The sequence below is a fragment of the Lutra lutra genome, chromosome 11 (genome assembly GCF_902655055.1).
Source record: "Lutra lutra chromosome 11, mLutLut1.2, whole genome shotgun sequence".
NCBI lineage: Eukaryota > Metazoa > Chordata > Mammalia > Carnivora > Mustelidae > Lutra > Lutra lutra.
Window position 1 is genome coordinate 18,682,943 of NC_062288.1, and position 16,761 is coordinate 18,699,703.

General features: G+C 40.7%; 1 protein-coding gene and 1 long non-coding RNA gene across 2 annotated transcripts in view; one reads left to right on the forward strand and one right to left on the reverse strand.

The window, feature by feature from the left end:
* Positions 1-1,029: 1,029 nt before the first annotated feature.
* Positions 1,030-15,412, reverse strand: LOC125081192 (uncharacterized). Its single transcript, XR_007121606.1, has 2 exons — positions 15,182-15,412; positions 1,030-3,901 (listed from the first exon to the last, which is right to left on the reverse strand). It is a non-coding gene; the product is annotated as an uncharacterized LOC125081192 (long non-coding RNA).
* NAMPT (nicotinamide phosphoribosyltransferase) overlaps positions 2,780-16,761 on the forward strand; it is a 38,177-nt gene continuing 24,195 nt past the window's right edge. Inside the window, exon 1 of the mRNA XM_047695735.1 lies at positions 2,780-3,043. Within this exon, the coding sequence (XP_047551691.1) occupies positions 2,987-3,043 (57 nt within the window). The 5' untranslated portion in view covers positions 2,780-2,986. The remainder of the gene's footprint in view (positions 3,044-16,761) is intronic.

The window sequence follows — 16,761 nt, forward strand, 5'->3', positions numbered from 1 at the left end:
CCAGCCGCTGAGTCATTGAAGAGTGCGTCAACGGTGGGCAGCGCTGACAATCAGATCTGCGAAGACCGACATCTTTTTGTAGATGAGTCCCTTTCCTTGGGAAATTACAACTCTGGAGAAGGCCCCAAAGCACCATGGAAGTTTGAATAAGAAAAGACCTAAGTTTAATTAAAAAGTTCTTCTGTTACATTTATCTTTGTGACAATTGTTGCTTCTTGGTAAAACTAGAAGAAATTATAAAGGGGGATGGACAGGACCATTGTCAGGAGTTGCAGATTCGTGAATCCCACGCCTACCTCTCTAGGGTTTTTTTTTCCTGTTTTGTTTTGTTTTGTTTTGAACTGTTCCTTACTGAAGTGAAACCAGGTCATATGGGAATATCTGAGGCAACTTTGAAATACAAACGTGTGCCGGAGTCTGGAAGAGTGTGTGGAAACAGGAGTGGTACAGTAACACCCACTTTGCCTGATCACATATATGAGTGGCAAGCTGTCCTAGCACTCCAAGGGATATAAATCAGGAGCTGGGTGTCCAGTTTACCCTGCATGACTGGCCATTGGGTACGAATGGTAGTTTAACTCAGGGCTTTGAATAAAGTGAGGGGAACCAACTGAGTCTTTTTATTATTTGTCATGTGAGGGTACCCATGAGAAGCAGTTTCTCAGAAACTTACATGCTACTGGATAAACGTGGGATAAACGTGCTAAACGTCCTTCATGGGAGGCTGTTTAAAAATGAAATCTTAACTTTGTATTTGGTGATCATTTCATAGTTCTGAAGCCCAATTAATTCAGAATTGGTCCTGTGTTAAGCATGTAGGTAGTTACATACAGCGTGCCTGATTCTCAGGCAAATGGTGATTTTTTTTCTATTGCAAATATAACTTCTTTTCCTCTGGAGGTGCTGTGAGGGGTTAAGTCACTAATATGTATGCAGGCCTTGTGACTTTCCTACATTTAATAAACAATGCAATCTTAACATTTTTGCTTGAATTGATAAACTTTTTCACTTTAAAAATGCAAATTCAACTCAAAGACTGCAAGATCAAATTTTATTTTGCTTTAAAGAAAATCCTACCATAAACAAAGCCCATTTTGTAATCAGGACCCAATTTTTTTTCCTGAATAAGGCAGCATAAACAATGGTCAGTTATACATACATGGATTCCAGGAAGCTAAGCCAAAAAAATCTGTCATTTAAGTAAGGTAGGTTATGGAAATTTTAAATGAAGAAAGAAAACACCAAATCAAGAGAGGCATAAAGGATCATCCTCCTTCTTTGAATCACACTGCTTGACTTAATAAAATTTGCCAAAATAAAAAAAAAATTAAGTAATTTACCTACTTGTTTTAAAAAATAACCAAAAAGGGGGGAAAAAGCCTCTTCTGTTTTCAAACTTTTGGCTGAAAATTCTTATTCTAAATGTATTATTATTTATACCTTGGTGAGTTTATTATTACTAACTTGGTATCTCACCACTTCCGTGATCTTTGCCTGTATGGACTCTATAGATGGAGGCGACTGTCAAGAATCTGCACTTATTCCAAGACCACAGTCGGGACCCAAGTTGCTTTTAACTGGAGGTCTCCGTTTTGTTGTGATGAATCTCTCAATTCACAGCGTCCCCCTTCCCATCCCACACCACCCCCCACTCCCCGATAAAGTGAGATTTTTACCAACTTTTAATTTTAAAATAGTCTATAGAGTTCCTATGCCTGTTTTCATTGATCCGTTTTCCGCCCCGCTACTTGTATCTTGTAAAACCTAAATCTTGGAATAAAAAATTTTTTTAAAAGGCAGCAGCAGCTGCTGATCATGTGGACAAAGGAAATCTTAATTTTACGCAAAACTACAATCACGTATGAGAATTGCGTAAGTGGATCGTCTACACTTCGGTGAAGTCATCCGACGTCGTATCCCTTGCTTCTTTTTTGGAGGTTACCAAATCATTTCCCAAAATTTAACAACTAAAGCAATGATGAAATCAGTTTTGCACCGTGTCACAACTTGGCCCGTTGCCGTTTACTTCTAGGCACTGTTAGATTCAATTAGGCCTCGTACTTTCATTATTTGGGAGGACTGAATTCAATGCCCGCCTTCACGTGCAGACTATTTTCTGCGGAAAAAAGTCAAAACATCACTCAAAGGATCCAAGAGCTCAGCAACACAGGCAGAGGAAAGCGGAGTCGATGCAGAGCAAAGGGACCCCTCAGACCTTCCTCATCGCCGCTCTTCGGATTTTAAAGAGAGGCTTGGGAGGACCTGGAGGGACAAGAGGGATGCAAGCAAAAGGTTCGATCCCCAGTCCCAGCCGGAGACAAAGGTGAGTAACTGCGGGAGGGGGATGGGGAGACCGGCAGAGGAAGGCTTCACGGCCCCCAGCCGGGTGGCGTGACTTCAGGACTCAGAAAATGAGCCAGGACAGGGTAGGACAGGAAGGTGTCAGCCAGGCGGACGAACCCGCTAATCGCAGGAGGGGCGAGGCTGGGAATTCCCCCTCCCGCCGCTCTCCGTTCAGCGGTGCCGGGAAATGAAATCAACGCAGGGACGCGGGTCCCACACCGGGACTGCCCGGAAGCCTCCACTTTCCCGGAGCTGGCGTCCCGGAGAAAGAGCGCGTGCCTCACGTCCTCTCCCCCCCAGCCCCGCCCCCTCACGCGCTGCGCACGCGCGGCCGTGCCCCGCCCCTCGCGTCCCCTCCGGGGTAATGGGGCGGGGGTGGGGGCGGGGAGCCGAGGTGAGGAGTCGGTCGGAGTCCCTGGGCTGAGATCTCGAGAGCTACCGGCGCCACCACCCCCACGCCGCGTCACTGCTCCCGGGCCCGCCCTTCTGTGGCCCCTCCTCCCCACTCCCCTTCTCCCTCCTCTCCCCCGCCCCTCCGACCGAGCGGTGACTTAAGCAACGGAGCGCGGTGAAGCCCATTTTTCTCCTTCCTCGCCGCCGCGCCGGGCACCTCGCGGCGCGTGGCCCTCACACTCCGCCCGAGATGAATGCTGCGGCAGACGCCGAGTTCAACATCCTCCTGGCCACCGACTCCTACAAGGTAGAGGTTCGGGGCGGGGGCAGGTGAAGGAGAAGGAGAGGGCGCGTCCGGGACAAGCGCGGGGCTGTGGGGCGGGGGGCGCCGCTCTGGGGTCGTGGCGCGGCACGGTCCCGAGGGAAGGAACGGCTGGGCGGCGGCGGCGGCGGCGGCGGCGGCGGGCTGAGGCAGGTGAAGCTGGCGCCGCAGTGGGGAGGAGGTGGATGGAGGAGGGATGGAGGGATGGACGGCAGGAGGCGGGGCTTTGAGGTGCGTGGTGGGGGGGGGGCGCGGCGAGGGGCTGAGGCGGGCGGGAGCCGGCGCCGCCCGCCGGCCCGCCACAGGCGCGGGACGCGGGGCTCTGGGCTCCCGGTTCCCGGCTCGCGGCTGGAGAGGCCGTGGCGGGGTCGGGGCCAGGGAGGCTTGGGCGTCCGCGGCCGAGCGCACGCCTTCCCCGGGAGCGCGGCCTTTTGGCCTTGGGCCGGGTCGGGCAGGGCCAGCCTGGCGAAAGGTCGCCGGAGGAGCGGGTCAGGTAACGGCCCCTGGGGCTCGGCCGTGCCGAAAAGGAATGGGGTTTGAGAAGTGGGTTTTCCCCTAAAAGCTGAATCGAGTGCGCTCCTCCCTTGCTGGCCAGGTACGTCCCTTCCCGAGAAAGAGGTGGGCGAGGACCTAGTAGGGTGCCGCAGCAGCCGGCCACGTTCTTCTGCCTATGGCCGGGGTGTGGAGGACACTTATCTGCCCGCGGTAGACGTGCTGGATTCCCCCGGCCCACTCCGCTGGGCTCCGTTTCAAACTCCTTGGCTCCTGGTGATCACTCATACTCCTTATCCCTTGTAGAGGCCGGTAGGCTGCCCTTATTCCATTAGGGCCACTACAGGATTTCTGTGAAAAGGAAAGTGAAAACACGAGTTAAATGAAATGTAGTTTTAACCCTGGAGAACTCACAGAGAAATGACACGTTTGTGTTAATAAGCTTATTGGACACTTGAGGGTATTGCTGCCGCATTAGTTTTGTTTGAAACTCACACAAATTAGTAAAGGAAAGAATGATGAGAGGAAAATCTGGCAAATGTTCTTTCCCCTAGGTTCCAAATTACATGAAGTAAACTGAACTATACTTTGCTAAGCTTTGTTGGCCAGCACACTTAAAAGATGAAATGTCAGGCCAGACACCCCACTTGAACAAAATAAATTTTAGTATTTACTTAACGTGGTGGTTTGGAATATGAAGGAAAGCATGATGCTCTCATATTGTTGGTTTTTGTTGAGAACTTTTGCTTTTTGTTTCTTTCCTTAAATATTTCCTTAAAAATTTTGGAGAATCCCATTTTACTTACATTCTGTTTTGTTCATTTCTTCCCAATCGCCTTAAGATTCTACTTAAGATAATTTAGATGGGTACTTTTTTAAAATAGAGCCAAGTTTCTTTAACAAGTAGTCTTTTAAATAGAATTTTAAAGTGGAAATCTACAGCATTGCAAGGAGATCAAAGTATTATCAAGTATGGTTTACATGACCTTAAAACTTTCTCTTGTCTTTTTCCTAGTGTTTTGAGTATCTTCAGTAGTGATTTCACAATGGTCTCATTCATAGTTTTTTCTTAACTAAATTTCGTCCGCCAATTTTTTTTCCTAATTAAATCTTTAAAATGATTTCCAAGTTTTTTTAATGTAGCAATTGATGATTTGGTTGGAAATGGGAAATGTAAACAAGTTGATTAGTCTTTTAAAAACAAAAGGAGTACAAATTCTTTTAGTTTGTACTTCCTCTAGCAATTATACATAACGAATGTAAAATTGCCTTAACATCAGTTTTCTGGGATGCTTTTTTTTTTTTTTTTTTAATTTATTTGACAGAGATCACAAGTAGGCAGAGGCAGACAGAGAGAGAGAGGGGGAAGGCGGCTTTCCGTGGAGCAGAGAGCCCGATGTGGGGCTTGATCCCAGGACTCTGGGATCATGACCTGAGCCGAAGGCAGAGGCTTTAACCCACTGAGCCTCCCAGGCGCCCCTGGGATGCTTTTAATTAGAAGAGTGATTTACCTTAAAGTTTTCTAATCTCCTAGCAGGGCATACGTAATGCACTGTTAGAATTTGCACCTATTTCATAAAGTCTATTCCTGCCCATTTTCAAATCAGACCAATATATTTTATGTTCCTCATGTGAAACCTTTTTATTTTCTTATATGTGGTTTTAAGACTTTGGTTTAATTCTAGCTAGGTAACATACAGTGTAGATGTGTTGAGGGTGTACAATATAGTGATTCAACACTTCGGTATCATCACCCAGTTCTAATCAGGACAAGTGCATTCCTTTATCCCCATCACGTTTAACCCATCCCCTCACCCACCTCCTCTCTGGTAACCCTGTTCTCCATATTTAAGAGTCCGTTTCTTGGTTTATCTCTCTCTCTCTCTTTTTTTTCCCCTTTGCTCGTTTGTTTTGTTTCTTAAATTCCACGTATGAATGAAATCATATAGTATTTGTCTTTCTTTAACTGATGTGTTTTGCTTAGCATGATACTCTCTAACTCCATCCATGTCATAGCAAATGGCAAGATTTCATTCTTTTTTATGGCTCAGTAATCCATTGTGTGTGTGTGTGTGTGTGTGTATGTGTATACCATCCCTCTTTTCATCAGTCAAGGGCACTTGGGCTGCTTCCATATCTTGGCTATTGTAAATAATACTCTATAAACATAGGGGTGCATGTATCCCTTTGTATTAGTGTTTTGTATTTTGGGGGTAAGTATCCAGTAGTAAAAATTACTGGATTGTAGGGTAGCTGCATGTTTAACATTTTGAGGAATCTCCATACTGTTTTCCAGATTGGCTGCACCAGTTTGCATTCCCACCAACAGTGCAAGAGGGTTCCTTTTCCTCCACATCCCCTCCTACACCTGTTGTTTCTTGTGTTGTTGATTTTAGCCATTTTGACAGGTGTGAGGTGATATCTCATTATAGTTTTGATTTGCATTTCCCTGATGGTAAGTAATGTTGAGGATCTTTTCATGTGTCTTTTGGCCATCTGTATGTCTTCATTGGAGAACTGTCTGTTCATGTCTTCCATCCATTTTTGAAAGTAGATGATTTGTTTTGTGGGTGTTGAGTTGTATAAGTTCTTTATATAATTTGGATATTGACCCTTTGTAGGACACGTCATTTGCAAATGACATTCCCCCATCCAGTAGGCTCTCTTCTAGTTTTGTTGATTGTTTGCTGTGCAGAACCTTTTTGAGATGTAGTCCCAATAGTTTATTTTTGCTTTTGTTTCCCTTGCCTCAGGAAACATACCTAGCAGTATACCTAGCAACCAGAAGTTGCTTTGGTTGATGTTAAGAAGTTACTGCCCAAGTTCTTTTCTACGATTTTTATGGTTGTAGGTCTCACGTTTAGGTCATTAGTCCATTTTGAATTTATTTTTTTGTATGGTACAAGAAAGTGGTCCAGTTTCATTCTTTGCGCATAGCTGTCCAGTTTTCCCAACACCATTTGTTAAAGAGACTTTTTTCCACTGGATATTTTTTCCTGTTTTGTCGAAGATTATTTGACCATGTAGTTATGGGTTTATTTCTAGGCTTTCTTTTCTGTTCCATTGATCTATGTATCTACTTTTTGCTAGTACAATACTGTTTTGATTACTACAGCTTTGTAATATATCTTGAACTCCAGAATTGTGATATCTCCAGCTTTGCTTTTCTGTTTCAAGATTGCTTTGGCTACTCAGTGTCTTTTGTGGTTCCATACAAATTTTAGGATTGATTGTTCTGCTTCTATGAAAAATACTGTTGGGATTTTTATTGAGATTGCATTAAATTTGTGAATTGCACGGGGTAGTATAGACATTTTAACAATATTTATTCTTCCAATCCATAAGCATGGAATGTCTTTCCCTTTCTTTGTGCCCTCTTCAGTTTCTTTCATCACTGTTTATAGTTCTTAGAGTATAGGTCTTTCACGTCTTTGGTTAGATTTATTACTAGGTATCTTATTATTTTGGGTACCAGTGTAAATGGGATTGTTTTAATTTCTCCTGCTGCTGCTTGGTATTGGTGTTTAGAAGTGCAAGATTTCCATACATTGATTTTGTATCCTGCAACTTCACTTAATTCGTTTATCAGTTATAGTATTTTTTTGATGGAGTCTTTTGGGTTTTCTATATATGGTTTCATTTATTTGCAAATAGTGGATGTTTGACTTCTTTACCAATTTGGATGCCTTTTATTCCTTTTTCTGGTCTGACTGCTGTGGTGTGGATTTCTGGTAATATGCTGAATAAAAGTAGTGAGAGTGGATATCCTTGTCTTGTTCCAGACCTTAGGGGAAAAGCTCTCAGTTTTCCCCATTGAGGATGATATTCGCTATGGGTTTTTCAGATATGGCCTTTATTATGTTGAGGTATGTTCCCCCTAAACCTGCTTTGTGGAGGGTTTTTATCATACCTCGTACTTTGTCAAAATGCTTTTTCTGCATCAGTTGAAATGACCATATGGTTCTTACCCTTTCTCTTATTGATGTGATGTATCACGTCGATTGATTTGCAAATATTCAACCACCCTTGCAACCCAGGAATAATACCCACTTGATTGTGGTGAATAACTTTTTTAATGTATTATTGGATTCGGTGTGCTGGTATTTTGTTGAGGATTTTTGTATCTGTGTTCAACAGGGATATTGGCCTGTAGTTCTCTTTTTTAGTGGTGTGTTTATCTGGTTTTGGCATCAGGGTGATGCTGGACTCCTAGAATGAATCTGGAAGTTTTCCTTTCTTTTTTACTTCTTTGGGATGGTTGGAGAAGAATAATACTAACTCTTCTTTAAATACTTGCTAAAATTTTCCTGTAAACCCATCTGGTCCTGGACTTTTGATTTTTTAGGGTTTTTTGTTTGTTTGGTTTGGTTTTTTTGCTGACTCAGTTTCTTTGCTAATAATCACTCTTTTCTAATTTTCTATTTCATCCTGTTTCAGTTTTGTAGTTTATATATTTCTAGAAATTTAGCCATTTTTTCTAGGCTCTAACCAGTTTGTTGGCATATAGTTTTTCATGATATTCTTTTATATGTGTTTGTATTTCTGTGGTGTCGGTTTTTATTTCTCCTCTCTCATTTGTGATTTATTTATTTGAGTCCTTTCTCTCTTTTTTTGAGTCTTGGCAGTCCATCAGTTTTGTTGAGTTCTTCAAAGAATCAGCTTCTGGTTTCATTGCCCTATTCCATTATTTTTTTAATTTCTGTATCATTTATTTCTGCTGTAATCTGTATTATTTCCTTCCTTCTGATGTTTTTAGATTTTGTTTGTTGTTGTTTTTCCTAGCTCCTTTAGGTGTAAGATTGGATGTTTATTTGAGATTTTTCTTGCTTTTTGAGATAATCTTATATTGCTACAAACTTGCCTCTTAGAATTGTTTTTGTTGCATCCCAAAGGTTTGCGACCATTGTGTTTTCATTTTGTTTCCATGTACTTTTTAATTTATTTTTTTATTTCCTCATTGATCCATCATTGTTGAGTAGCATGTTATTTAACTTCCATGTATTTGTCATCTTGCCAGATTTTTTCTTATGGTTGACTTCCAGTTTCATAGTGTTGCAGTCGGAAAAGATGGCATGGTATGACTTCGATCTTCTTGAATTTGTTGAGGCTTGTTTTGTGGCCTAATATGTATTCTATTCTGGAGAATGTTCTGTGTGCAGTTGAAAAGAATATGTGTTCTGCTGTCTTAGCATGGAACGTTATAAATTTATCTGTTAAATCCATCTGTTCGTTCAAAGCATTGTTTCCTTAATGCTTTTCTGTTTAGATGGTCAGTACATTGATGTATGTAGGATGTTAAAGTTCCCTATTATTATTGTATTATTTTCCATTAGTTCCTTTATATTTGTTATTAACTTGTATTCCTATGTTGGGTGCATAAATATTTACACTTGTTATATCTTCTGGTTGGATTGTCCCCTTTATTATTATATAGTGGCTTTCTTTGTCTCCTGTTATAGTCTTTGTTTTAAAGTCTAATTTGTCCAATAAAAGTATTGCTACTCTGGCTTTCTTTTGACCTCCCATTTGCATGATAGATGTTTCTCCATACCCTCACTTTCAATTTGCAAGTGTCTTTAGGTCTAAAAGGAGTCTCTTATAGGCAGGATGTAGATGGATCTAGCTCTTTTATTTATTTTAAATCCCTTCTGTCAGGTCATGCCTTTTGATTGGAGTGTTTAGTCCATTTACATTCAAAGTAATTGTCGATAGATGCATTTTATTTATTTTGGTGGGGGGGCAGTTGTTTCTGATGACTTTCTCTGATCTCTTCTTATATTTCTCCCTTATGGTCTGCTGGTTTTCTTTAGTGATATATTTGGATTTCTTTGTCTTTATTCTTTGTGTATTAGCAGTTTTATGTTTGTGCTTACCATTACATTTGTATGTAATCTCTTTGGCATTTAGCAGTCTATATTAAGTTGATGGCCACTTAACTTTATTTTCTACCTTTATACTGTCACTTTTGGTCTGTGTGTTCCACTCAGAGATTCCCCTTTAATATTTCTTGCAGGGCTGGTTTAGTGATCATGAGATCATTTAGTCTTTATCTGGGAAACTCTTTTTATCTCTCTTTCTATTCTGAACGATAGCCTTGCTGGATAGTTTTCTTGGCTGCAGATGTTTCCCATTCAGGCACTTCGAATATATCATGCTCTTCTGGCTTAGAAAATTGCTGCTGAATTATCTGCTGATAGCCTTATGGGGTTTCCCTTGTATATGACTATATTTTGTCCTGCTGCTTTTAAAACAGTTAATCACTGTATTTTGTCAATTTAATTACTGTATGTCTTGCTGTGGATCTGCTTTTATTGAGGTTTTTGGGGTTGCGGGGGGCGGGGGGGATGCTCCATTTCTCCTGGATCTGAATGTCTATTTTCTTCCCCAGTTTGAGGGAAATTTTCAGCTATTATTTCTTCAAATAAGAATTTTCCCCTTTCGCTGTCTCCTTCTGGGACTCCCAGAATATGAATGTTAATACATTTGATGGAGTCACTGAGTTCCTTATGTCCATTCTCGTTTTGCATAATTATTTTTTCTCTCTTTTGTTCTTGATTACTTTCCATTACTCAGTCTTCTACGTCATTAATTTGTTCCTCTGCTTCTTCCAGCATGCTTTTCATTCCATTAAGCATGTTTCTTATTTTGTTTGTTGAACCCTTTATCTCTGCTATGTTATTCCTTATTTCTGTGTAATTGGTCTCACTGATGCTTTCCACTCTTTTCTCAAGTCCAGTGAGTGTTTTAATGATCACTACTTTAAATTCTGTATCTGGCATGTTACATATATCTGTTTCACTTAGATCTCTGCCCATGGCCTTGTCTTGTTCTTTCATTTGGGTCAAGTTTGTCTGTCTTCTCATTTTTTTGTCTTAGTCTCTGTGCCTGCTTATGTGTATCATTAGGAAAATCAGCTACATCTCCTGATCTTGAGGGAAACGAAGAAGAGGTCCTGCAGTGTCATGCCATGTAGTGTCCCCTGTTCCCCAGGGCCTGACACTTCTGGGAGTGTCTCCAGTGTGTGCTACATGTGCTCAACTGTTATACCTGGCCACTTTATCCTTCAGGCCAGTCGTCTGCAGAGGCTGTCTTTGCTTGTTTTTTTTTGTTTTGTTTTTTTCAAAGATTCTATTCATTCATTTGACAGACAGAGATCACAAGTGGGCAGAAAGGCAGGCAGAGAGAGAGAGAGAGAGAGGAGGAAGCAGGCTCCCCGCTGAGCAGAGAGCCCCATGCGGGGCTCAATCCCAGGACACCGGGATCATGACCTGAGCCGAAGGCAGAGGCTTTAACCCACTGAGCCATCCAGGCGCCCCTGTCTTTGCTTGTTTCAGGCAATGTTTGATCCCTGGCTGAATGCAGCACGTTTTAACTAGGTGTGCTCTGTTCTGCTTGTGGAATGAGGCCTGTTGCCACTGCCACTGGAATTGAAACCCCGCAAGTCTCCCATCTCTGGAGGCACTGTATGAGCAGGGGTTTGGGCTGGTCTGGATGAGGGAGCCCACAGTGCTAGGACTGATGCAAATGTGACTGGGAGGGGCAGTTCCACTCAAGCATGGTGCGGGGGGGGGGGGGGGGGGGGGGTGGTTGGGGTTGGTGGAAGGAAGTTAGGTGGGGAATGTGGATGCTGCCCTGGTTCCCATAGGTGGTCCTGTGTTTGTGCTAGGGGCAGGGAGAGGGAAATGGCTCCTGCCAGTTCCTTTATTCCTAGAGGGATCTCACGCTGCCCCTCTGGGACATGCTCCAAGATGAGCAGATAACCTCTTCACTGTCTGCTCCAGTCTCTCTTCAGAGCACTGTTTCCGTGCTGTGTTCATGGGCTATTTGACTTGCCTTCTTTCTGAGAGCAGTGCAGTGTCCTCTGGGCTCTAATAGCCAAGACTGCTGACCTTTAAAACTCAGGGCTTTAAGCCCTGCTAGTTGAAAGAACTCAACGAAATTTGGCTCCTCTTGCTTTCCACGCCAGTCGCTATGGGGATTCACATTTTGGTGTGCTCCCATGTGTGTTAGTCCGTCTCTAGCCTTTCTCTCTCCCTTCTCTCTTCCACAGCCTCGACCATGATCCATTTCTTCCAAACCTTATCTCCGTACTCCCTACCTTCTTTGATGTGGCGTGTTCTCTGCTTTTAATTGTAGTGTTTGTTCTGCCAGTTTTCAGGTCAGTTTCTAGGGTATTTAGGGTGACTAGATAGTTATCTAGCTGTGGGATGAGGCAAGTCTTGTGTCCTCCCACTCTGCCACCATCTTCCAAGTTTGTCTAATATGAAACATTTTGAGATTTTCATCTTGGGGCTGCTGGGCTCAGTCAGTTAAGCATCTGCCTTTGGCTCTGCTCTCAGGGTCCTGGGGTTGAGCTTTGTGTTGGGCTCCCTGCTCAGTTGGGAGCCCACTTCTCCATCTCCCTTTGCCCCTCCCCACCCCTGCTTGTGCGCCTGCATGTGTGCACACACTCTCTCTCAAATAAATAAATAAAATCATTTTAAAAATTTCTTTTAAAAAGGTTTTATATCTTAGTAAGATTTTTCATTTTTCCTTCCCAAAAATCCCTCAAGAGGATTCAGTCAGGTTCATATGTTCTATTTCCATTTTTACCTTTTTATCTTCTTAGATGAAGAAGAGACAGAAATTATAATCCTGAGGTTAGAAACAATGAAATTTTTATTTGGCAATTCCATGAGACTATTACATATTCTTATCAGTACTTACGAACTACTGGGTTAATGTAAGTAGGGAACCTAGTGGTTTTAGATGTGTTGATGGAAGAGAAAATATTGTTGGTTTCTTCTTGTAAAACTAAAGAAAGAATAGTTTGTTGTCTAAAGTCTACAGAAAGGTTTTTTGCAGGTAGTAGGGTAGTGTCCAAGCTCATGACAACATGGTTATATTGTTTTTACTTGTATCCTCTCTGGGGGGTTCAAGACAATTCGGACCAAAGGAGGAAGGTGGAAAATATATTCATTTCTGTAATCTCATACTATTTTAAATACATAATAAGGAACTGAGAAACAGGTTAATATAGTTGTTTCTTCCATTTTCATCCTGGGCTCTTATTTAATCATTTTCAAAATGGCATAAAGTAAAAGTATCTGCTGGGTTGTATTTATGTTGTGTATTGGGCTGTTTTAGCCATTGCAGTACTTAAAAAGCATTTGGAACTTTTTGTAAAGGAGACCAGTCAGATTTTTGTTTAGGTGCTCCCCTCCCAACCCCCACCACCCCTACCCCCACCCCCATCAACTGCCTGTCCCTGGGGTAGCCATTGATTAGTTTACAAATAACTGGCTCATTAAAAAGTGCATTTCTATTCCTTGTTCCATTCCCTTGCTTCTACGTAGATAATGTTAGTAACAAACTATAGGAGAGTATAGTTTATTTCTGAACATTTTACCTATTAGCAGATTAAGATGGAAGATGTTGACAGTTAAGTTGAAAATTTATATAGTGTCCAGTAGTAATCTCTAAGCAATTTACACATCACCCATTGTTATGAATTGTGCTGTCCAGTGTGGGTTGCTTCTCAAAAGTTTATTTCTAAACTGGTTATCTGGAACTCAGCCCACTTTCATTAATTCATTTAATAAACATTGAAAATCTCCAAGGTATTGTAAAAGACAAGATGTCTCTTAAAATCCAGGGTGGGTGAAAGTTGGTTTTAGAGAAATTAAAGAAGATTGTATAATTTTTGTATGGTGATTTGGCACCCAAGGTAGCTTTTTTTTTTTAGAGATTTTGCTACCTCGTTAATAGCAGATTAACAAACTTTAAAAGTTTGGGCTTTTTGGAAAAAGAGTTGGGGACAGGTTTTACTGGCAAGTTAGTCCTGGCTGGAACTTTAGCTGCCCAGTGTCTGAGCTGTTCCTGTTTTTCATCGTTGCTTCTTTTGCATTGCTTCTGACCAGACACTTCAGTTATGTCACAGTGACTCTCAGCAGCCTGATCATTGTGAGGAATGGAGTAGTGTTGTAGTTTGTATGTCAGAGATTATGTGTACATTTGTACAATGCAATTTTCCAGTGAGTTTTATATTATAAATTATAGGAAAAGCTCAGGCAACAGAAATAAAATCCTACATGTAAATCACGAATACACTTGATAGGAAAGTTAACTTAGATCAATCAGTAGTAATTATATAATATTTTACAAAACAAAGATACCAGAACCAGGTGTCCTCTTTGTCAGTTGACTACATCTTTTTCAAAGGTGTGGCAAAAAAAAGTACAAACTATCAGGAGCTCTGTGCTAAGAGGTTTATGGGAAGGGGCAGTATGATTATGGCTGATTTGGAAGACCCCAAAATATAATCCAAAAATCTTTAAGTCCTGCTTTTGAAGTTATTATTGCTTCAAAAGTCAAATAGCAAAAAATTGTTTTCTGTGGCAATAGAAGTATTTCTAAGGCTTGAGATATCTTAAATAACGTTGAAAATAATAAAGAATCAGTTAATTTTTTTGCTATTTCTAGCACATTAGCATTGACAAGACAGAAAGTCTTAGCCATTGTAAGGCAGAATGGATCCTCTTCTGAGTGCCGTATTATATAGATAATATAACTTACTTGTGTCATTATATATATTTTCCCATGTGCTCTTATATACACATGGTACTGTTAAAATGTTGGCTTGTGATCATTTCTTGGCTGTTAAAATTGTAACTGATAAAGTAGATTAATAGTGGCTGTCTTTGGTGTCTTGTGATCCCATTGTGAGAGGAAAGCTCTTGAAAAAATATCAGATCAACTTTATGAGAAATCTGGAGAAGCTCAGAAAAAACTTAAGAGTTTGCTCTTACAGAAAGATTCTGTGCAACTTAAATATTTCTTATATTTCTCTTCATTTTTTCATTATTATTATTATTATTATTATTATTATTTTTAGTGGGGTGGGGAGAAGAGGAAAAGGGAGAGAGAGTTTCTTGAGCAGGCTCTTTGCCCAGCACCAAGCCCGACACAGGGCCCAATCTCACAGCCCTGAGGTTATGACCTGAGCTGAAATCAAGAGTCAGATGCTTAACTGACTTAGCCACCCAGGTACCCCTCATATTTCTCTTTAAATGTCATTCTTGGGACAAGGATATTTAACCTAGAGATTGATTACAATCTTTAGCTTTTCATGAAGTAAATCAATCACATGACTGTGAAATTAACTTCTATTTAAAGAGCTACTTTTTCCTATGTGCCTGTGTTCTTTACCACATATGTATTTGTATACTGTTAGTGCTCTGTTAGCTGTAGGAAAATCTTTCTAGTTTAGGAAACATTTTTAGAAGTAAGGTTTGCTGAAGATATTATGAGAAGTTAGCTATTTTCATCTTATAAATAATGTTAAATTTATTGTAGAACCATTTTCTCTATTGATAGAAGTCAAGTAGTGCTTAAAAAAAAACAAACAAACCCAATATGATATAGCTCCCCTTTTGTAGTTCAATTTTGAAAACTATGAAACTTTCTTAGCATTACTTGATATATTTAAAACTGAGCTCTTGATTTCCTAGTCCATTCCTTCCACAACCTTCCCCATCTCAGTAAATGACACCCATTATTCACCTAGTTGCTCAAGCCAAAAATGTAGGAAACATAAAATTCCTCCCCCTTTTTATCTCCCAAATATAATCTATAAGTCTAATTCTCCTTTACCTCCAAATGAGCCACTTCTATCACCTAAGCTAGTCTTTAGCCTCTTATCTAATGGTCCTGCTTCCTCTTTGGTCACCCTGTAATCCATTCTTGACCTCACTGTCAAGTCAATCCTTACAAAATATGAATCAGATCATATTCATTCCCGCTTAAAACATTCTAATGGCTGCCTACTGTACTCGATGTAATATTCAAGCTCCTTGCTGTAGCATACAAGCCTTACATAGTCTTGTCCCTGCATCTCTCTGTGACCTTACCATGTACTCCCTCCTCCTCCTCCCCACTCTCCATGTACCAACCACACATGTTGTGTTCGTCCCTTAAGTCAGTGTATTTCCTATCTTGTAGTTTAGGTCCTGTCACCTGTCACCATCTCAGAGAAGCCTTCCTGGCCCCGTCTTTACAGCAATTTATCAGGCCCCCTCTAGCCCCTCATTTTCTTTTAATTTTTCAAACCTACATCTCGATCTGAAGTTATTTTGTTGATTTATATGTTTTTCTCTGACCTTCTAGCCCTTATTAGCCCTTTGAGAATTAAAAACCACCTTAGTCCATTTTATTTCCCCATCCTCAGTACCTGAAACAATGCCTGATACATAGTGGATACACAGTATATACTTGTGAATAAACTATTTACAAAATAGCAATTTAATGATTTGATTTTCTGCTGTATCATCTCATTTTCTAGTGAAGGTTCCAAGTGGTTCTGACTGAGAGAGCGGTTTAGCAGAAAGTAAAATGAAGAAAGTAAAATGCTAGTAAACCTGGCAAAACTTGGAACCATTATAAATCTTCTGTTGGCTATATTCTTAGAATAATATTTACTAAGAAGCTCTTTTTAAACATTTTTTTCCCATTAAAACAATGGCATAAGCTAATATAAATAGATCCAAACATACTATTTGGCTCTTTACATATATTGGGTGTTCATTGGTAGGCGGTTAATTGCCTGAGAATTAGCTTCTAAAGCTAAATTCTAGAACAGTTCTCGAAAGTTCTCCAAAGAAGATTTTAGAAGTCACAGTTTCTGATGAAGCAGCCTAGACAGTTCTGTGTTTTTAATGACATTTGTTTTCAGAGGAAGCATTCCAAATATTTATGTAGAGGTTTAAGTACATAGTTAAAGAACATGGCAGTAGTAAAGCTTTGAAATTCTAAACATACTCACTGTCCAAAACTGGAACTGTATTTGCATGATCAAAAAGTTTTAGTATACTTTTAGGCCAAAATGGGGTTATATAGTTTAGGGACATTTTCATTCAGCTTTTGACTGGTGATGAAAATAATTTATTTGCCTTCTAATACTTTTAAATCTGGTGTAGAAAAAGTAAATTTATAAAATGCACCTTTCAGTATCTGAACTGCAAAAAGGTCAAACTACTGAGAGTCACAACTGTGAATCTGACTTCTGTGAGCTTGCATAATGTGATCCAGACCTTTGGTTTTTACTTCATTGGAGTTGACTTTTCTTCTACCTCACTGCTTATTCCCACTAAAGGAGTTGGAGTCACTTACATTGTAAACTGGACATTTTCATGTTTATATACATCTTGGGTATGTTTTTAGGTGGTATTAACCTT